The following is a 22,890-nucleotide window of genomic DNA, read 5'->3' as shown; positions in this document are numbered from 1 at the left end:
AGCCATGATGAATGATTATCTCTGACAAAGGGCCCCAAAGCTGGAAAACTAATACTAGGAATTGTAACTAAATGATATGGAACAACCTGAGATTAATCAAGTGAAACAAATCAAGACTACTAAAAAAAAAATGCTGGTTTTCTGTTCTAAAGTGTTGAATTCTTGGCACAATTCATATTTAAATTTCTTACTTCATTTGAAAAAAAACACCTTCTAGGACTCTGAAGAACTACAGAAGAAATGATCTGTAAAATGTCAAAACAATTCTTCTAGCAGGACTGGAAGAAGAAATTGACTTGATGGGCACAACTCCAAATACCCCAAGAATTTTAGTAGGAATGCAGACTGGTTTTCTTCTACAGAAAGTAATAAATGCATTTTATCATTAGTACACATGCATAGTGTTGACTATGTCTCTGACATGATTTATTCACAACCATTAAATATAGAGGGGCTTCCCTGGTGGCTCAGCTGGTAAAGAATCCACCTGCAATGTGGGAGCCCTGGGTTGGAAAGATCTCCTGGAGAAGGGAACGGCTACCCACGTTAGTATTCTAGCGAAGAATTCCATGGACTGTATAGTCCATGGGGTCGCAGAGTCAGACATGACTGAGCGACTTCCACATTAAATACAAAGAAACTTTTCCTTAAATTTATTTTATTGGCCCACAAACTTATTCTGAAACAAAAAGGTCCTCAGCTAAAACAGAAACTAAAAGTCAATTAATGTACACTTAAAGATAAAAAGAAGATGCAGCCACATAATATTTATGTCAGTTTAAATATAAAAAAAAAGAAAATTAAAGCTAAAAAGTTACAGAACTATCTTAAAAATATTACAATCTCCCAAAACAATGTACTCATTAATTTCAAAAAAGATTAAAATGCTATATTGGCACCAATATGCTTTAACGTGCAGAGTGTGAGTTAACAATCTTTTCCAAAGAATATTTGATAATATCAGAAAGTAATGTAAATATTCATACTCTTTGATTCACTATCTGTAATTTTTCCTATAAAAATGTTCAAACAAGTATGTAAACCTCATGAAATGCTGATTAAATGTAGAAAAATCTCTATATATGTCTAAACTCTGCTTCTTCCAAAAATCCACTAAAATGAGGAAAAAAATTAAAAGGCATAAATCTACAATAACAAAGGAAACAATAGAGGAAACAAGACCTAATGAGACAGCCCAACAAATTTCTAGAAGACGAAACCTGGAGCAAAGAATATGTAGAGGTGAGAAATTTGAGTATTTAAGTTCTTTTAAGGGAGATAAAGCACAGAAGGCAAGTTAATGGAAGCCTTGGAACCTAGGGAGGGCTCAGAAATTGTAGGCAGTGGCATAGAAAGGAAGACTTCGATTTGATAACAAGAGGGTCATTATATGCCTGTCTGGGGCATCTTCCACACCCAACTTCTCAAGTGATGCTGACAAGAGGACGCTACATTCAGGAATATCAGGTAAAGAAGGTGAAAGACAAATTAAGCAGGATTCCTTTCCACTCCCACTTTGGGTAGGCTTTGTCTTGGGTTTTGATTATAGAGCTCCTTGCTCCACAAGACCACCAAGACTACAGCTGGATCTTACAAATCTTACTTCTAAATTAGCAAATGTCTTCACATCAAAAGTGGCTTCCAGGGGCACTTCCCTGGTGGTGTAGTGATAAGGATCCCTGCTTCTACTGCAGGGGGCACAAGCTGGATACCTAGTTGGGGAACTAAGGTCTAGAAATAAACACCTCACTGTCTTTTTAGCTCTTCTTTAGAAGATGTCTGTCTTCCTTCCTTTCTTCCTATCTCTATCTAGCTCCATTTTTTAAAAAAAGTTGTCCTTAAGGTAAGAACTGACCTAAATAATCTAGCCTACCCGTACTGGAAGCAAAAATCTGTGTTATTTCTATTAATATAATTTTATAAACTCAGTATTCTAAGCAAAGTAATTTTACAGGACACTGAAAATGCAAAGTAAAATTAGAATCAGCACTGATAAACAAGTACGAGGAGATTTATCTCAATAAAATACAACAGTGTAAAACAAACTGAACTTGTCTATATGAAACACCATTATATTATGACCATAATATTTCTTATGGAATAAAATATAAGAATACACACTAAGTAGGCCTCAGTACACCGAGGCTGAGAAAACAAAGTTATGAATAATACCTCCAGTTCTTAATAATACACAAGTGGTTACATTCACAGAAATCTGAATTACAACTTGGGATTGGTAAGAATGATCTCTAAGAAAACCACTGTAAAGTGCTGTGCAATTCCAGATAACTAAATCCTTAGGACTAGCTTTGTTTTGCAGAAATCTAAATGATAACGGGCACAATGCTGGAAATGTAAAGCTTTCATATTTATGGCTGACCACATTAAGAACGCTTCGGAAAAATGCTTAACTAAATCATGATTTAGTGCTGAGAAGCAAAAAAATAAAAATATAAAGCTCCTAAACAGCAAAACATAACCATGTAGTTTTTCTAAAAGTCTTACAATTAATAAAATATGCAAGGTTTTATGAAGGTAAACTGAAAACTCATGTCAAGTAAGGAAAATCACAAAGAAGATTACTAAAATCAGAAGTTTTAAAGAAAAAAAGTTTTAGTATTATAAACCATCTTGGTTTTGGGGTATATTACATTTAATGAGAAACCCAAGTTAACTCACACTGATATATCTCCAAAGATAATAAATCTAAACTCTTACCCAAAAAGTTTCTTTTGACTAGCTTTTAAACTCAGGTTTAATACTATCAAATATCTGAAAAAGAACCCAGCCAAGAAATAACACTCGAGTCAGAAAACCCATAGTATTAAAAAAGAAGTCAACATTATTTAGTATTATTACGTCAACTTTAAATTTTAATATCTAAGAAAATACTGTCACTCCAAGATATAAAAGAGAAATGTTAAAACATCAGCTTTTACCATTTATTTTAAAGAATAAGAATATACTTGATAACATTAACAATTAAGGACATAGCTAAGACAGTTAAGTTTATAAAAAGATTACTAAGAGACCATGAGAAAAATCTGAACTCAAAAAAGATCCAAAAATAATGAACAATAACAAGAAAAATTATGAAAATAATAAAGGTCTAAAAAACAGTATCATACAAAATATAAGATGTGGAAAACCAAATAAACAAAAGGGACCTAATTAAACTTAAAAGCTTTTGCAGGGCAAAGGAAACTATTAATAAACAAGATTAAAAGACAACCCTCAGAATGGGCGGAAATGGGAGAAAAAACCCTGCAAATAAAACAACTGACAAAAGATTCATCTCCAAAATATATAAGCAGCTCATACAGCTCAATATCAGAAAAACAAACAGCCCAATCAAAAAATGGGCAGAAGACCTTAACAGACTTTTCTCTGACATACAGATGGCCAATAAACCATCTGTATGTCTTGTATATACTAAGATTAACAGATGCTCAGCGTGACTCATTTTTAGAGAATACAAATCAAAACGACAATGAGGTATCACCTCACACCAGTCAGAATGGCCATCATCAAAAAATCTATGAATAATAAATGCTGGAGAGATGTGGAGAAAAGGGAACCCTCCTACACCATTGGTGGGAATGTTACACTGATACAGCCATTATGGAGAATAGCATGGAGATTCCTTAAAAAAAAACAAACAAACAGGAATAAATCTACTATGATCCAGCAATCCCACCACTGGGCATATACCCTGAGAAAATCACAATTCTGAAGACACATGTACTCCAATGTTCACTGCAGCACTATTTACAGAATAGCCAGGACATGGATGCAACCTAGATGTCCATCAACAGATGAATAGATAACGAGGTAGTACATACATCCAACGGAATATTACTCAGCCATAAAAAAGAATGCATTTGAGTCATATCCAGTGAGGCAGATGAACCTAGCATCTATTATACAGAGTGAAGTAAGTCATAAAGAGAAAAACAAATATTGTATATTAATGCACAAATAGGGAATCTAGAAAAGTGGTTTTGATGAACCTATTTGCAGGTAAGGAATGGAGACTCAGATGTAGAGAAGGGACTTGCGGATGAGAGTCCGCAAGGAGAGAGCAGGATGAATGGAGAAAGTAGCGACATACATACACTGTCATTTACTAAACAGATAGCTGGTGAGAAGTTGCTAAGAACACAGGGAGCCCAGCCTGGCACTTTGTGATGACCTAGAGGATGGGATGGTAGGAGGAGAGGAAGGCTTAAAAGAGGGGGTGTATGTATAATTAAGGCTGATTTGTGTCCTTGTACAGCAGAAACCAACACAACATTATAAACCAATTTTCCTTCAAATAAAAAATAAATTAAAAAAAAAGTCAATCTGAAAGGACAACATACATTTGTTATGGCTTCCCTGGTAGCTCAGCTGGTTAACAATCTGCCTGGAATGCAGGAGACCCCAGTTTGATTTCTGGGTCAGGAAGATCCCCTGGAGAAGGGATCAGCTACCCACTCCAGTATTCCCAGGCTTTCCTGGTGGCTCAGATGGTCCCCTGCAAAGCGGGGGCCTGGGTTTGATCCTTGGTTCGGGAAGATCCCCTGGAGAAGGGAACAGCTACCCATTCCAGTATTCTTGCCTAGAGAATCCCATGGACAGAGGAGCCTGGTGGGCTATAGTCCATGGGGTTGCAAAGAGTTGGACACCAATGAGTGACTTTCACGTCATACATTTGTTAAAACCCACAAGATACACAAATCAAGAAAGAACCCTAATGTAAATTTGGGACTTCAGGTGATAATAGTATGTCAATGTAGGTTCACTGATGATGACAATATGTACCCACTCTCTGATAGAGGATGTTGATAACGGCGAAGGTTATGCACATGTGAAGCAGGGCATGTATGGAAAATCTCTGCACCTTCTGTTCAATTTTGCTGTGAACATAAAATGTTCTAAAAATAAAGTCTATCTTATAAAAGGTCCATCTAGTCAAAGCTATGGTTTTTCCAGGAGTTATGTATGGAAGTGAGAGTTGGACCATAAAGAAGGCTGAGCACTGAAGAACTGATGCTTTCGAACTGTGGTGCTGGAGAAGACTCTTGAGAGTCCCGTGGACTGCAAGGAGATCAAACTGGTCCATCCTAAAGGAGATCACCCTGAAAATATACACTGGAAGGACTGATGCTGAAGCTGAAGCTCCAAACTTTGGCCACCTGATATGAAGAATCGACTCACTGGAAAAGACCCTGATGCTGGGAAAGACTGAAGGCAGGAGGAGAAGGGGTGACAGAGGATGAGATGTTGAGATGGCATCACCGACACAATGGACATGAGTTTGCGTAAACTCTGGGAGATAGTGAAGGACAGCGAAGCCTGGCGTGCTGCAGTTCATGGGGTTGCAAGGAGACAGACACAACTTAGTGACTGAACAACAACCTTGTAAAAAAACACAGATGTGGAAGCCATGGTTCAAGTTACTGTAGGAAAACAAAAGAGGGGAGTGAAGGGGAGGGGGAAGGAAGGAGGAGGAAGAAGGGTTAAGAGAAAGGGAAAAAAAAAAGGTATCTGATTCCAAGTTGAAAACAGCATGGTATTATAGCTACATAAAGTGCTGATGCTACACATTATCTAGTAAGTACAGTGTCCAGGGTAAGTAAGTGCACTCTCACTAATCAGATCTGTAGTTGAAGTTGAGTTTATTCTCAGTTCTAGGCATTATTCTCTATAAGCAACACCAACAAGAGAATTTGTGACAGAAGAGAGTGAGACTAGAAGAGAAATGCAATATATTAAAAACTGCTTTAAACATGTGAAGGGTCATCTTATTACAGGCAGTCTCTACCTCTTGAGGTAACAGTAAGGGCCAATCAAAAATTACTATTTAGATATGAAAGTGAAAGTGAAGTCGCTCAGTTTTGTCCAACTCTTTGCAACCCCATAGACTGTAGCCTACCAGGCTCCTCCGTCCATGGGATTTTCCAGACAAGAGTACTGGAGTGGGTTGCCACTGCCTTCTCCAGGGGATCTTCCCCACCCAGGGATTGAACCCAGGTCTCCCTCATTGTAGGCAGATGCTTTACCAGCTGAGCCACCAGGGAAGTTTAGATATAAACATAAGTAGAAATATAGAGTAATTGATGAGATTGCCTCATTTTCAAGATCAACTCACCCACCTAGAAAAATGTATGTTTCTGCACTAGCTAAGAGTAGGTTAGGTGATTGCTAAGATCTCTTTCATGTTTTGAGACAGTGGAGCACAGTACTAGTATAAGCTCTGGAGTCAGGGCGACTCTATATATAGATCAAATTTATTTAGTTATATATTAAGCATGTCAGCTTGGACAAGTAAATCTTTCTTGGTTTTACTTTTCTAATCTATAAAATAGGGACAATACCAGTTTTAAGGATTTAAAGGAGTTAATAAAATACATGTAAAGAGCTTAGAAAAGTCCTAGAATACAGTAAAAAATCAGGAAAGCTACCTGTTTTTATTTTTGAACCCAACAAATATTTACCAAGCACCTCTATCTGCTGGACATTAATTTAGCACCAAGGTTTTAAGAGAGTTTTTAATTAAGTTTTTATTCTAGTGAAAGTGACATAAGATGCATGACATGAAAGGTCACAAATAAAGCTAGATTAAAAGAACAGAAAGTAATGGTTGCTATTTTTAAAAGTGTGGTCAAGAAAGGATATTCTGATAACTGAAAAATATATGAATGTTACAAGAAAACAAGCTAAGACAGTATCTCAGGGAACAGTACTTTGAGATGACACAACAGCAAGTAGGCCAGCTGGGATGAAGAGTGAAAAAATGTGAGAAAAAGTGGAAGGCCAGATCCTCTTGGCACCTGACAATACTGTTAAGGACATCAGATGCCTTCAACTCTCACAGGTATGTATAGGCCAATTTTTATTATCACATCATACTGCTTAACCTGCCACATTAAATGGCAGAGAAACAATAAAAACACTAACAGTTCTGGAAGTGTCTGAAACAAACAACAGTTAGCAAAAGCTAAATAACTGGACCATAATTCTGCAATGATTTCATCCTGAGAGGAGCACAAGAAAGTAGACTGGGATGACAGATGTGCTGCCAGAGAACAGGAGGATGGAAAAGAGACCATGAATTTACAGAGGGATTAGTCTAATAAGTAAGAATTACACTGTTTGTAAAGCAAGCAAAGCACCAAAACTAGAAGTGCAATGTTTGTGTATTTAAAACTATATAAGGTACGATATCTGTGCATTTAAAATCCACATTATAAAATAACTAAAGGCTGATTTCTAGCCAAGAATTGCAGATCTTTCTTTTAAAGAAGTGAGAGGATAATGACATGATGAATACTAAAATATTTACTCAGTTCTTATTGTAAGTCAGGGACTATGGTGAGTACCTAAGCAGCTGAAACTTATCACTTAAAGTGATTCTCAACCCAAAGTCAAAGCTCTTAAGTGACAGGACCAAAATCCATGATAGCCTGACTTGAAAGATTGCGTTCTTAACCACTGAGTAATACTGCCTCTCCTTTTAGTTATACTGAGTCTTGCTCTCTACTCACTCAGCAAAACATTAATCTTGCAGGAATTGACTTCACCTGTCTATTTGCCCAATTTTCAGTAAATCAGATGACCTCATTTAGACTTCTCGGGTGCTACACCTGAAATGCCAGCTACTTATTAATCCTATACACCATATTCTTAAGTAATTTAAAATAGAAGGCACAAGTAACCACCAAAAAAACTTTCACAAAGAAAAAGCTGTATTTTTAAACGTGTCTTTCCTATTTTGTCTGTAAATTCAAAAATTTTGCTGGCACAAATTTAAATTCTTTAAAAAACTAGATAGCTGTTATATAGACTCATTCAGTATAAATCACTTTAGCCCTGAGATCTTTTTACAAGACTTCTAGAATTACTTAAAACATTGCTTCAGCTCTTTCACGTTTATTAAAATGCTATGCACATTTTTCATCCAGTTTAAAAAGCACAAGATAATTTAAAAGACTGGCTAATAATAATAATAAAAAACAAACAAACAGTGGGAGGTGGGAGGGAAGTTCAAGAGGGAGGGGACAAAGGTATACCTATGGATGATTCATGTTGATGTGTGGCAGAAACCAACACAGTATTATAAAGCAATTATCCTCCAATTAAAAATAAATAAGTTTTTAAAAAGAAAAAAAAAAAACAATAAACCTAACAATGTTTATATTGGAATCTGTGGAAAGTAATACATTCAAACTACAAATTTAAACAGATGACTGGCTGGAACTTTGAACATGGTTATTGGAAGAAAGGCATCACAATACAACAGAATGAAGACGACTAACAGTCAAGAAATTTGAGTTTCAGTCTCCTTTAGCCAGTCAATTCACCTCTCTAGGCTTTCTGCTTTATCATTTGTAAAACAGAAGCAAATGAAGATGCTACTGAAAGAACTTGCTAGCTCTGTAATTTTGCATAATTTATAAATTTCATATAAATTCATATAGTTTCATTTCATGACAACTTTATGTCAGGTTAAAATAATTAACACTCTAGGTTTGTTTGTTCACATTTTTGAAATATTTTAAAGCTCAAATCAATAAAAACTGTATTACCTTAAGTTCAGCAACTTGTGATGAAATATGCCACATAAGACTTTCACTTAGGAACTTCATACCATATGGGCCAAGCAGCTCCGATAATGATCTCATTTCTGAAAGGAAATGGAATTAATTTTATACTTTGACAAAAAAATTTAAGAAGCAAATTATTAATTGAAAACTCTAAGAAAAGTCTCTAGAATAAGAAAGAACATAAAGGCCTAGGTAAGTCTAAAATTAATTTTTGATTATCCATATAATTGAATGAAAATAGTCATAACGGAATCAAAACCCAAAAGAATCAAGGTTTCTTCATTCTCTAAAATATGCCAGAGTATTATTCACCTGATATGTCAGAATATTCCTCTGCATTAAATGTTAATTCATTTTCCGTAGGTAAGTTCACAAATGCTTTCATTGCAGGGAAATAAGCTATATGACCATTGCTGACTTGTCTTAACAAAGTTTCCAAATACCTAAGGAGAAGAGTAAATTTGCAACTGGAGAATTTAATTAAAAATTTATTAAGGTATACATTACTGCATATAATTTTAAAGTTAACTAATAACATGAACAAGCATTAATCCATTTAAAAAACTTTTGTAAGTCATTCATTACAAAGAAACTTTTTATCATTCCAAATTTCTGAATATGTTTCTTACCAATTTGTGTACAGACTTGTAATGGTTGGTTCTCCATGACTGTCTAAATGTTGTGTTTGTTGAAGAAGAACATTATTAAATACTCTTGTAATATCAATTTGCACATAGTTTTCTATTGACTGGAGTACAGTCATGTATGCTCTTACACTTGTTAGAAGCTCTGATGGTTTTGCAATTTCCTGTGTGGCTTGATTATACATAGTCATTCCAACAATTGACCTGGAGCGGGGATGGTAGAAAAAATTAAAAAGCTCTAATTCTTGTATTTCTGTAAATAGGCCATTCAGTTTACAATTCATGAAATTAGTACTATCATTAACTTCCAAAGCAACAACTTTAAAAAAGAATATACCTAGCAGACATACAGGAATGAAATGGGGATGCAAGTGATTAAAAAAAATACTAAGGGCATCAGCAATAAAAATGATTTAAGAAGAAAGAGGGTTTTAAATATTCCTTTAACATGATATGTGGTCTCCAGCAAGTAAATGGACTATTCAAGTCTACAGCTTGAATTCCTTTAGCACTGTTACACACCAGTAGTTTTTAGGTCTTAAATATATTACCTACAGTCTTCATATTTAATAACCCTGCTATGCAGTTATCACCATCATTTCATAGAGGAAAGAACAAACCTGAGGTGCAGAACTCAAGTAAACTGATCAAGGTCACTTTGGAAGTGCATGCATGCGTGTGTGCCAAGTCGCTTCAGTTGTGTCTGCCTCTTTGCCACCCTATGGACAGCAGCCCGCCAGGCTCCTCTGTCCGTGGGATTCTCCAGGCAAGAATACTGGAAGTGGGTTGCCATGCTCTCCTCCAGGGGATCTTCCTGACCCCAGGGTCCGAACCTGTGTTTCCTGTGGTTCCTTCATTGCAGGTGGATTCTTTACTGCTGAGCTACCAGGGAAACCCTAAAATTCCCTAATCATTAGATTTATAAAGATCTTAGACTTGAATCTGTAAGGATAAATTCATAAAGACAACAGACAAACCCCATGACTAGTAACAGTCCCAGAAGAACAACTCAAGATGAAAACTGCTGTCCTTGTACACAGCCACTAAGTCTTTACGATTGTGTGCAAGTGATCAGCAAAAATCAATCAACTAATACTCACAAGCTATTTGTTCTGGCATAAAAATATTTCCCAGGTAAACAAGTATACAGCCTTGCCTTGAACCTGATCACTAAGTAGATGTTTGATAAAAAGAACATCTGCTTCTCTGTGGATTAACGGACCAACTGTTTACAGAAGGAAAACAAGGGAGCTGTAAACTGAACCCTACCTTCCATACAACACTGTACCAATCCACCGAGCCGAGAGTGCTAAGTATCAGAAGCGTAATGTCCTATGGTCTAAATGCTGAAGCAGTTTTGGTTTCACTGTCAGGATGCCTTCCTTACTAAAGAAGAGCAAGAGACTCTGCTCAACACCAGACTGATGCTCAACACCAAGCAACTGATGACTTGACACTCAATTTACTGCCTATTTACATATTCTATTTTCTTCTATAGTTGTTGTTAGTGACCACAACCTTTAGCCAAACCTTTTGAAAGTCCTTTGGCAAAATTTCTTTCATAAATTGCTCTAAGGCCTTTAAGAAAAATGTATTGAATCAATCAATATTTTCTTTAATAAATAAATGTGTAACTTTAGAAAAAAGCTGAAGCAACATTTACAAAATTTCTGACTTGTTACATAAAATATCAAGAAACATAACTTATTAAACTAATTAGAATTGAGTGCCTCACGGGTCTAGAATTCTATTGGCATAACAGCATACTTTGGAGTTCACAAGAGTTTCGTGTTCATCCAACCCTGAGGTTTTCACACATTTGACTGTGACCTGCTATACGATATGTGTCTAACATCACCAACTCAGTACACACAAATATATACCTAACTGAAAAGTTCTGTGAAACAATATTTCTACTTACTACATGCAATGCACTGAGTTTTCCCCCTATTTCTGCTTCCTTCTTTCCTTTCCTCCCTTTTTTCTTTCTTTAAATGTTCACTACAACTTTCTAAACTGATTCCATGATCCTACTGGGCTGCCACCTGCCAGCTGACGTATACCAATTTGCTCCAATCTTCTCCTTTTTCTTAGCATATTAAAAAGCAGAGACACTGCTTTGCCAACAAAGGTCCACATAGTCAAAGACATGGTTTTTCCAGTAGTCATGTATGGATGTGAGAGTTGGACCATAAAGAAGGCTGAAAGTGAAAATCGCTCAGTCATGTCCGACTCTTTGCAATCCCATAGACTATACAGTCCATGGAGTTCTCCAGGCCAGAATACTGGAGTGAGTAGCAGTTCCCTTCTCCAGGGGATCTTCCCAACCCAGGGATCGAACCCAGGTCTCCCGCACTGCAGGCGGATTCTTTACCAGCTGAGCCATAAAGGAAGCAAAGAGGGCTAAGCGCCAAAGAATTGATGCTTTTGAACTGCAGTGCTGGAGAAGACTCTTGAGAGTCCTTGGACTGCAAGGAGATCAAACCAGTCAATCCCGAAAGAAATCAACCCTGAATATTCACTGGAAGGACTGATGCTAGAGCTGAAGCTCAAGAAGCTCTAATACTTTGGCCACCTAATGTGAAGAGCTGACTCATTAGACAAGACCTTGACACTGGTAAAGACTGAAGGCAGGAGGAGAAGGGGACGACAAAGGATGAGATGGTTGGATGACGTCACCGTCTCGATGGATGAGAGTTTGAGCAAGCTCAGAGAGTTTGGTGATGGACAGGGAAGCCTGGTGTGCTACACTCCATGGGGTCGCAAAGATTTGGACACGACTGAGCGACTGAACTGAACTGAACTGTCCTTTTTCTTATAGGGAAGTTAAGGCTCACAAAGATTAACTAGCCTCTCCGGTGTTACAACGAGTTAATAAGTGTGGGATAAGACTGGGTAATTTAAGTAATTCCCAGTTCACTATTCTTCATACTTACCAGTTATTTTTTTCATACTACAATTTTACTAATTTATATACCATTTCTACTAATGCTTTCCCTCATAAAAGTAAAGACTGCATAGATATGAAGAATAAAGAAAACAAACTCATTAATCTAATCAACAAACAAAAAACAGTTTATATTCTTTCTTACTTAGTAAAGCGGATTTCCAGATGAGAAGTCAAATATTCTCGTGGGGTAAAGGTATGTTCCCAAACCACCATGTTTGGTACATAATTTATAGAGAAACACAACTCGGAAAGTGCAGTGTGCAACTTATCAAGGCTGAAAAATATTAATAAACAGTAAAGAAAAAAATTAACATCTCATAATAGCAATATGAAATTAATTTCATATCAGAATAGTAATGGCAAAATTCAACTTTTCCTCTCTTAAACTGACATGTTCAATATATAACAAGATGCCAAAATAGTGTCAGACATCTAATTTCAAATAAACTGAACATTACAGATTGCTTATAGTATACCCCCTCCAAATTTTTAGACAGATTCTTGGCCTTCAATATTCAACATATTAAAAAAATGACATCTATTACATGTATTTTCTTCAAAAATCCAAAATAAGTACTTTTGGATTAAATAAGCACTAACTGGCTAATCAAGTTCACAAATGTCAAAAAACATTAACAACTGGGAAATGAAGAATTTACAATTACTAGCATTTCCTCAGTACTAATGCCATACAAAAATGGAAAAAAAAAAAAACCAAAAAACCTCTTCTACCTGTAACAAAAAGATACAGTAATAGTGGATGGCTTACTTGGTCACGACCAGCCTGTTTTTCCTCATGCTTTCAACTCCTGGTTTTTCCCTTTCAGGTTCCCCTTTCTTACCAGTCTGTTTCTTTGACTTTTTATTCACTGCTTGACTGATGGTTTTGGCACAATGCTTGGGCAATAACTAAATTTAAAAATAAATGAAATCATACATACCAATTACTCCGAAAACATTAACTACTGAAACAAACCTTAGCTAAACCCAGACTATGCGGCAAATATACTAGCACTAAGAACAGAGGTAATAAGTGAGACGCAGCATTTACCTAGCCAGCTTGGAGAGCCCATTCAGCTTGGAAAACACAGAAACAGGGAAATCTTGTGTGAAGAGACATTTCATAGAGGTAGTTATATCAAAGCTACAGTTCAAGGACAAATTAAAAAAATACCAGGCAAGCGAGGAATAACATTTTACTGAAAGGAAAATGGCCTATGAAGACCAAAACTATGATAGAACACAATGTGCTCTGAACCTCATCAGAATGACTCAGTAGTGGAGCATAAAATGCTGGGGAGAGATGTTCGAGCTACTTTGGGAAGGGACTTGAATGCCAAGCTAGAGGCTGGATTTTAAACCATAACCCTAAAGACAGTGCGACATTTCTTAAAAACCTAACAACAGAGCTTCATAATAAGAGGTAATGAGATTTACTGAGAATTTGAGGATAAGATTAAAAACGGAAAAGAAAACAAAAAACAAAACCCAGCTAAGAGATGATTTTCTTGCCTTCAAGACAATTTTCCCATCTGTAAGGAAACATTTAAATTATTACCTGGTCACTAAGAGTACACTGTTCTGTGCAAATATCAGTGATGAGATTTCGAGCTTGTTTGGCCATTTCATCAAGGAACATATTACATAAGGAAAGACTGCGATCTCCAATATGATGTCTCTGTTAAAGAAAAATAGTAACAAAAACAATAAAAATTATAACAAAGTAATTTGAATTAACAAATCTAGACAAACCTAGAAAGCATATTAAAAAGCAGAGACATTTACTTTGCCAACAAAGGTCCATCTAGTCAAAGCTATGGTTTTTCCAGCAGGCATGTATGGATGTGAGAGTTGGACCATAAAAAAAGCTGAGTGCCGAAGAACTGATGCTTTTGAACTGTGGTGTTGGAAAAGACCTTGAGAGTCCAGTCAGTCCTAAAGGAAATCAGTCCTGAATATTCACTGGAAGGACTGATGCTGAAGCTGAAACCCCAATCCTTTGGCCACCTGATGCAAAGAACTGACTCACTGGAAAAGATCCTGATGCTGCGTAAGACTGAAGGCAGGAGAAGGGGACAACAGAGGATGAGATGGTTGGATGGCATCATGGACTTGATGGACATGAGTTTGAGCAAGCTCCGGGAGTTGGTGATGGATAGGGAAGCCTGACGTGCTGCAGTCCATGCAGTCACAAAGAGTCGGACACAACTGAGCGACTGAACTAATTTGAATTAAAAGTTTTTAAATAAACATAGAAAATAAGGTTCAAGTCTATCCTACATAAGAAGTGAAGATGGGAGATGTTATAGATCTCTTTTATCTCTTATAAAAACTAACCTACCATAGACATCTGGATTTTGTTTAACCAAATTCCGACTCCTGAAAGATAATACATCCCTTCTTCCTGAAAAAAAGGACTTGAACTAGCATTGCTTCAAACTTACTAATTTATTTAAAATGCAGATCTGACTTCACTACTTCTCTTCAATGGCTCAAAAATGCTGAGACTGGAAAGCAAAACAACTAGAGTATAACTCGGGCTCTGTGCTGCGAACAGGATAATGGCAGATGCAGAGACCACATAGGAAGCAGTAACAATCATCCAGGCAAAAGATAATGGGGCTTCTTCAAAGGTAAGAAGAGGCAGGAGTCTGAATACTTATGTAAGAGTAGAGCCAAAAACAGAAAAGGTTTCAAGTTGGGGTAGATGTGGAAAAATTAATGATTCTATTCTGGACATGTTACACTTCAGATGGCTAAAAATACCTAGGCTGCAATACAGAGAAAATCTAACTTGAAAGGAAAGATCTGGGCTGCAGATATAGATTTAGGAGCCACTAGCATAAACAAGGGAGAAGGCAATGGCACCCCACTCCAGTGCTCTTGCCTGGAAAATCCCATGGATGGAGCAGCCTGGTAGGCTGCAGTCCATGGGGTCGCTGAGGGTCAGACACGACTGAGCGACTTCCCTTTCACTTTTCACTTTCATGCATTGGAGAAGGAAATGGCAACCCACTCCAGTACTCTTGCCTGGAGAATCCCAGGGACGGGGGAGCCTGGTGGGCTGCCGTCTATAGGGTCGCACAGAGTCGGACACGACTGAAGCAACTTAGCAGTAACAATTCGTAAAGATAATAATAATGCTACTGCTCTTTTTAAGTTTCTTTTCTATAAGTTCTGTAGTTCTAAGTAAAAGGATTCAACACTAAGCTATTTTTTTTTTTTGAGGGGTGCAGAAATTTATTAGAATCCAAGACATGTCCTTTGGGGTTTATACATGTCATAATCATTTTTTTTTCATTTCTTATATGATATTATACATGTTTCAATGCCATTCTCCCAAATCATCCCACCCTCTCCCTCCTGCAGAGTCCAAAAGACTGTTCTATACATCTGTCTCTCTTTTGCTCTCTCACATACAGGGTTATCGTTACCGTCTTTCTAAATTCCATATATATGCATTAGTATACTGTATTGGTGTTTTTCTTTCTGGCTTACTTCACTCTGTATAATAGGCTCCAGTTTCATCCACCTCATTAATACTACTTAATTTTAATATATACTTACTATACTCACTAAGAGTTATTTTTCTTCTTGGACGATTAGAAGAAATACTGAGAGTACATTTTTGATAGATACTTGGTATGTGCAAAACTACAGAGTACTTTAATTACTCAGTAACTGTGTGTGCCAGTATGTGAATTCTTACAAACACTGGCAAATCTCAATTTTACTTACTGTATCTATTATATTAACAAGTCAGTGAAATTCTTCTTTGAAATGCTTATATTTAGCCAGCAATGTCTCCATTCAATTTGCAAGTATTTTCAATGAGCATTTCAGAGGAAAACTAAGCATATAAAAATCACTCATTATACGTAACTTTACCATAATATTAATGCCTGACTATTTATTTTAATAAAGGTTAATTTCAAGTGGCTTTATGCCTGGGAAATCCCATGGACAGAGAAGCCTGATGGGCCACAGTCAATGGGGTATCAAAAGAATTAGACACGACTGAATGACTAAATAACAAGTGATTTTGTGATGTGTTCTTAGAAACATGTATCTGTATTTATCCAATCATTTAAATAAATATTACATCATATGCCTAATCAAGCATTCTTCTGACTCTGCACAGAGATACATTAGGTGGGCAAGTAGGTTAGGTAATTATGACTTTGTGAGTCTTTGTGAAATTTGGTCAGCTGTATGCTTGGAGTAGCTTATTCCGCATACTATATTAATCCCAATACTACTCTGAAATTACCTCTTCTGGACACAGTTCATGTGTGCAACTCATAAAATGAGTGCAAAGTAGTGGAAATGCAATTGAGTATCTTGATTGAGAGGGTAACTCCAAACACTGCTGAAACATCTTCTCAAAAGCACGACTATAAAAACTATAAGGAAACAAATTAAAAATCAGAATCATAATTTTTATAGTTAGAGTTAGTTTAATTTGATTCAAGTAAATGAAAATTACCAGCTGTAGCATTTATTCTCGTAGGAAAAGTTATTTTTCCAAAGAGTTCTCTTACATATTAATAACCATTTCAGAATTATAAAATATTATTTCTATAACATTAACGCATTTAAAAATAAAAGTTAAAGAGAAAATAAACCATATCTATGGCATTTGAATATATACCACTCGAACCTTACAGCATCAAAAGTCATCAAAGCTGAGTCACTATCAATTGTAAGAAATACCATTATTTTATGTACCACTAAGAAAAATATTGTCAATTAAACAATAATACACCATCAACTTTAAATTATTTCCAGATTGAAGAGATGTTAAATCTAAAAGAATATGAGGTGATAAAATACAGATTTAATACATCTTCGAATAATAAAACAAACAGAAGTAGTAAACATGTCTTTATTTTGGATGTGACAAAGTAAGAATGTGGTTAAGACCAAGTATGAATATAAATTAATTAAATGACTGAAAATTTGCAAGTTTTAAACATTATTCAAAGTGCCTTATTTCCAGGAAAGAGAAGAGGAATTTATTTTTTTCTTTTTGAAGTTAATTTATTTGGCTGTACTGGTTCTTAGCTGCAGCACGCAGGATCTCTGGTCTTCACTGCAGTATGTGGGATCTAGTTCCCTGGCCAGGGATAGAACCTGGGTCCCCTGCACTGGGGGTACGCAGTCCTAACCAATTGACAACCAAAGAAGTCCCCAGAAGAGGAATTTCTAATTGCTGTATCATTCTTTTACAATATACAGCTCAAAAATACCTAAACATAAAATGTTACATTTTCTTTTCAAGGTAGCCTCTGGGTCAGACAATAGGATAGGGTTCCAAATCTTAAAACTCTTACAAACTTGTTACATAATAACTATATTTCCTGAGTTCCTTTAAGAGATCGCTTATGTCTTCCCTGCCAAGTAATTTGGATTTTTTCTGCAAAACTGCTAATTAAAGCCCCACTACAAACTGCAAAAACCAAGGTGTTTTTTTTTTTTTTTTTGGTTTTCTCCCCAAAACAAAATTATTCACAAGCTTTTCATAATGATTTCTATTCAATACAGAGAAACTACTACCACTATCCACTGAGAGTATTTCAGCATTTTAGAATTAAAGGAACCTACCTACCACGCTATTCTCATCAGCTTCCCTAAAGGAAAAAAGATCAAGAAGCAGAAACAGAGTGGACACTGTACAGCTTTGAAATCAGAATACTTAAGTTTGAGTCCTGACACCACTGTTTATTAATTTTATCACAATCAAGTTCACTTATTCATTGAAATACTTATTAAGCACTTACTCTGTTAAGACACTAAGGAAACAAAAACTTGACCTCCTTCAAGAACCATATAATATGGGGAGAAAAGGAGGAGCTGCAGACTACTAAGAATAACAAAAGAACTTATAACAGAAGCAAAGGAGAGTGGAGCACAGTGGAGGGGACTGTCACCACATTATCACAATATTAATATCTAACTTAATACTACAGAGGGAAACCACGTGGTATTTAATTGCCAACATTTGCTCTAGTTGACCCCAGTCCAAATTTTTTTTCCTTTAATGACACAATTCGAAGCGATTGTTTTTCACTTCTTCAAAGAAAGCATAAAAAACAAATTCACATCAGTAAAAGGTGCTCCTATAGAGAATTAAAAACAGACATAAAACCCCAACATAGTAAACTTCACTACTGGCAGGTTGTTCTCTATTCCCTTGATTCTTACAATCTCTTAGTAAACTGTCTTAAGCACCACACTAACGTAATCAAGAAACACATCTTTGGATAATAAAAATTTCAAATTCTAATTTAAAGAAAATTACAACATACCAAAATATGGACAGATCTGATGTTTCCACCAACATTTCCACCAAGGAATCTACCATTTTTGTGTGAAAAATTATTGTATTCATCATCTTTCCAAGTTCTCTGTGATCTGAAAGGCTAAGTGAAGCCTTAGAGACACTAGTATATGCCTGAAAAAGTAAAGAAAGAAACAAATGTAGTTTAGGTAATGACTTCAGGTATAGACCAAGTCTACAGGAAAAAAGAAAAAATACCCACTATTGAAGAATATTTAAAGTTTATTAAGAACATCATCTTTTAAAAACTGTCTACCATGATTCAAACTTAAAATTCCTATCAAGAATTTCTTTATTACAGTAAACTGAAATACTATTCTTAAAACAGAATCTAATACATGGGTCATTCAGCTTGAACTCCTAAAGCAAGTGAAGCTACATATCAAAGATACAAAACAATGAATTGTCACATGGTGTCCCTACCAAGAGAAGTTTTCGACTTAGTTCAAGATAAAACACATATTCAAAACAGTAAGATGAAACTTAAGTACTGCACATGTTGACTCAGGAAGGTTTTTGATTATACTGAATCATTAAAAACTGGAGAGCATAACACACCGTACTAATTGACGAACTCTAGAGAAGCATTCTGAAGGTGGTAAAATTAGTGTTAAGTTGATAAAAAAGGCGACAGGTCTTAACCAAAACCATCAGGACAGGTTGCGAGGGAAAGAAATTCCACTAAGAGGTACCAATGCACTGAAAACAAAACCTACCCTTGGGTGGTGGACATTTCACAAGCAAGGAAAACAATACGAGGGATGCCTACAGAATAAACATCATATATCACGCTGAAGAATTTAAACTTTTTGATAAATCACCAAAGAGTCTGTGTGATGGATAATAACTGCTTAGAAAGATTGTTCTATGCTGAGGTGGAAACAGAGAGGAGTGGAGAGGGAACAGGAGGCAGAGCTTCTTAGGAGGCAGTGGTGGTAACAATCCAGACAGGATAATGAGATGGTCCGGGGTGGTAAAGCTCAAAAGTGTTTAATCAGGGGAATGACTAGACATGGTAGGCAACCCAAGAATTATGGTTGATGACCACGGTCCTGGCTTTTGGGAGGCATTCTTTCATGAATCTCACGTGTACTTACACACCTTGCTGGATACGCCAAGAAAGCACAGCCCAGACCACTCACTATCTCAGCCATTTCTCCAGGTCTTACAGCTACCAAACTTGAGAAAGAAAGTAATGTGTCCCTCTGGAACAAAGAGCAAATATGCTTCCTGTTGATGATGAAACAGAGGGTTCCTCAAACTCAGTCCTCCTTAGCTTAAGACGTGCCCAATGCATACACAGCATTCATCTGGGTCTCTCTGCACTACCCCCAAAAGACATGATAGCAAGGGAAAAAAATGTATATATCTGGATGCTCATGGCACTTCCTGTGCAGTGAATTAAGTTCTCTGTCTCTAATCCAGGAGCCCCATGTCTTCTGCTAGTACCCATGAAACAGTAAAAGACTAAACAATTATTGCCTTTTAAGTAAGATAAAAATCAAATCTCAGTCTCTCCAGTGGGAAAAGGTCACTACACAGATGAGGTTACCATTCACTAAGGCAGGCGCATCACAAAGCAGAGCTCTATAATTTGATGTTTGTGTCTTCTACCAGAAAAAGGGAGAAAATGAAGAATGTGATGGCAATACAGTAATGGCAAGATGTATTCTGGACATTCATCACAAACTAAGTCTAACGGAAGTATAATTTACCTTTCATCAGTTTTAAAGTACAAAGAGGAACCAGTAGTGGCCATGAGTTCAATAAAGACTTCTACTAGCTGAGAATAATTTTAAAAATTCTGAATTAAAGTCCTGTGAAAATAAATTCAGATGAAATGGATGGTGACAAAATGAGACAACTTAATTTAAAACTCATTTGAAATGCTTGACAACAGTGGAAGAAGAAACACACGTCATTTAAAAAAAAAAAAAAAAAACTGGTTTAAATAAGTCTAAAATATGAACTACCCAAGTAAATTAGAAGGCAAAGAGAATCAGTGACTGAAGATACTTAAGAGACTAATGGAACAAACAGCAGAATGAGATCCTAATTTAGGAAGAGAAAAAATGGCAGAGAATACATGTAGAGAGGGAGAACTCTTCTTTTAAGACTCCAAAGACCCCAGTGACGGTAACAAAGCGTACTATCACATTCCCTTAAAGGCTTATTCTTCTAGCCCTGCCCTACTCAAGAAGTGATACAGAGCTCTACATCTCTCTCTGGCCATATACTTACACCTAGTAACTCTTATCCTTCTACCAGATCACTGATCAAACTCAGATCATTCATATCTTTTGTGAAGATATTTTTCTTCCTGTAGTAATATTTTACATTAAGAAGGCTCTTTTCTTGCCCTTTCCTGTGTAAGTGATTCTCCTACTCCAACTTGACCCATCTTTCAATGCGTGGGTAACAAGCTGTTTTCTCTACAAAGCCATTACTAGTAATTCCACTTGAAAAAACAACTTTCTCCTTCCTAAGAAAAGTGTAATTAATTGATAATCATACTCTGTCACTGTACTGATAATCATACTCTGTCATTCTAACTTAAGCTTTTAAACTATTTAATTTTCCCTATCTTTTATGCCTTGTCTCCAAATCCAGATGTATAAAATATCCAAATGAGGATTATACTCAACTATATAAGTTGTCAGTATTTTATCTCCCACATCCTGTAGCCTAGTCTGTGATCTTGAAACCCTAACAGTTGACTTGCTGTTAGTCATCTACGCAAACATCCTAGTTTCTGGACACTGCCTTCTACCTTGCATTTGTGTCCTCTTTTCCTAGTTAAGGCTTAGTTTTATGTCCCATTACTTTCATCCTTGGTATGTTTTGACCTATTCTCACTATAAAGTGAGAGTCTAATACACAACAGAAAGGAGTTGAGTGACTATTTGTCCTAATCATGGTTGAGAGCAATGCTATGCGTTGAACTGTCTCTCCCAAAAAGACATGTTGAAAGCATAATCCTTAATACTTCAGAATGTAACTTTATTTGGAAGTAGGGTCTTAATAGACATAAGTTAAAATTAGATCATTAAAATGGACTCTAATCCAGTATGAACTGTGTCTTTATAAAAAGAAGACATTTGGACAAAGAGATAAACAAAGAAGGAAGATGATGTGAAGAGAGAGAGCGATGTCATTAGAGCATTCTATCTATAGGCTATGGGAAAACAAAACATTCTCACAAAGGGATATATCAACTCTATACCCTTAATGCTCACTCTAAAGCTTCAAACATTGCTGTATGACTGCAATAGACAACGGTAAAATTCTCAAGTGAATTTTTCAAATGAGTAAGTCTAATAATTCTGAAGTATTCAATAAGGGTTATTTGAAAGTCATCTAAATCTGTAAAATTCTCTGAACATAAATGTTGGTTTAGGAACTCCCACAAACTGAGAGTAAGAGGCTGAAAACAGTTCAAACTTTGTGACGATGACTTTCAAATTTTTTAATGTGTATGTATCCTTTGGCACAGTAATTCTATTTTCAGTCATTTAATAAGCATGACTTACATACTGTTTTGTAAGTTTTTTTTTGAACAAGAAAATGTTAATTTCTAAACTTTATTTTTAACTAGAAGAAAATAATGTATAATATATCTCAAGTATCTCAAGTATTCTTCCCTGATCTCCCACTAATCAGCTCTGCGATTTCAGGGAAGTTACTTAAAACATTACTAATTATCAACTCATATCTGTTACAATGGCTATTATAAAAAAGGTAATATATAAAGACATTTGGTGAAGATGTGGAGAAAAGGAAATCTTGTTTATCAATGGTGGGAACGGAAATGGGTGCAGCCACTGTGGAAAACAGTACAGAGGTTCCTCAAAAACTATGAACAGAACTACCATATGCTCCAGCAATTCCACATCTGGTATTCATCTGAAGAAAAGGAAAACACTAACGCAAAAAGACATCTATATCCCTTTGTTCACTGCAGCATTATTTACAATAGTCACAACATGGAAACTACCCAAGCGTCCACTGATGGATGAATGAATAAAAAAATTGTGGGGTACACACACACACACACACACACACACACACATAACTAGAAATATTATTCAGCCATGAAAAGAGAAAGGAAATCTTGCTATTTGTGACAATATAGATGGGCCTTGAAGGTATTGTGCCTAATGAAAGAAGTCAGAGAAAGGCAAATATCATATGATCTCTCACTTACATGTGGAATCTAAAATGACAAAAACAAACCAAAATGAACAGAAGAAAAATCCAAACTCACATATACAGACAACAGATTGGTGTTTCCCAGAGGCAGGGAGTCAGGGGTAGATGAAATGGGTACAGCAGTCATAAGATACAAACCTCCAGTTACAAAATAAATAT

The 22,890-nt window shown here is 36.1% G+C and overlaps 1 protein-coding gene across 2 annotated transcripts in view; it reads right to left on the bottom strand.

Annotated features, from left to right (window-relative positions):
- Window positions 1–22,890, bottom strand: part of NCKAP1 (NCK associated protein 1) — a 105,940-nt gene that overhangs the window by 20,925 nt on the left and 62,125 nt on the right. For both annotated transcript variants that reach the window (XM_061433524.1, XM_061433518.1), the window contains 8 exons: window positions 18,491–18,636; window positions 16,453–16,585; window positions 13,741–13,860; window positions 12,952–13,091; window positions 12,325–12,456; window positions 9,218–9,436; window positions 8,901–9,031; window positions 8,571–8,668 (listed from right to left, as the gene is read on the bottom strand). In XM_061433524.1, the coding sequence (XP_061289508.1) occupies window positions 8,571–8,668; window positions 8,901–9,031; window positions 9,218–9,436; window positions 12,325–12,456; window positions 12,952–13,091; window positions 13,741–13,860; window positions 16,453–16,585; window positions 18,491–18,636 (1,119 nt within the window). The remainder of the gene's footprint in view (window positions 1–8,570; window positions 8,669–8,900; window positions 9,032–9,217; window positions 9,437–12,324; window positions 12,457–12,951; window positions 13,092–13,740; window positions 13,861–16,452; window positions 16,586–18,490; window positions 18,637–22,890) is intronic.

This window comes from Bos javanicus, chromosome 2 (assembly GCF_032452875.1).
Source record: "Bos javanicus breed banteng chromosome 2, ARS-OSU_banteng_1.0, whole genome shotgun sequence".
NCBI lineage: Eukaryota > Metazoa > Chordata > Mammalia > Artiodactyla > Bovidae > Bos > Bos javanicus.
Note: the sequence above shows the minus strand (reverse complement) of the source record. Positions and strands in the feature narration are given on the sequence as shown.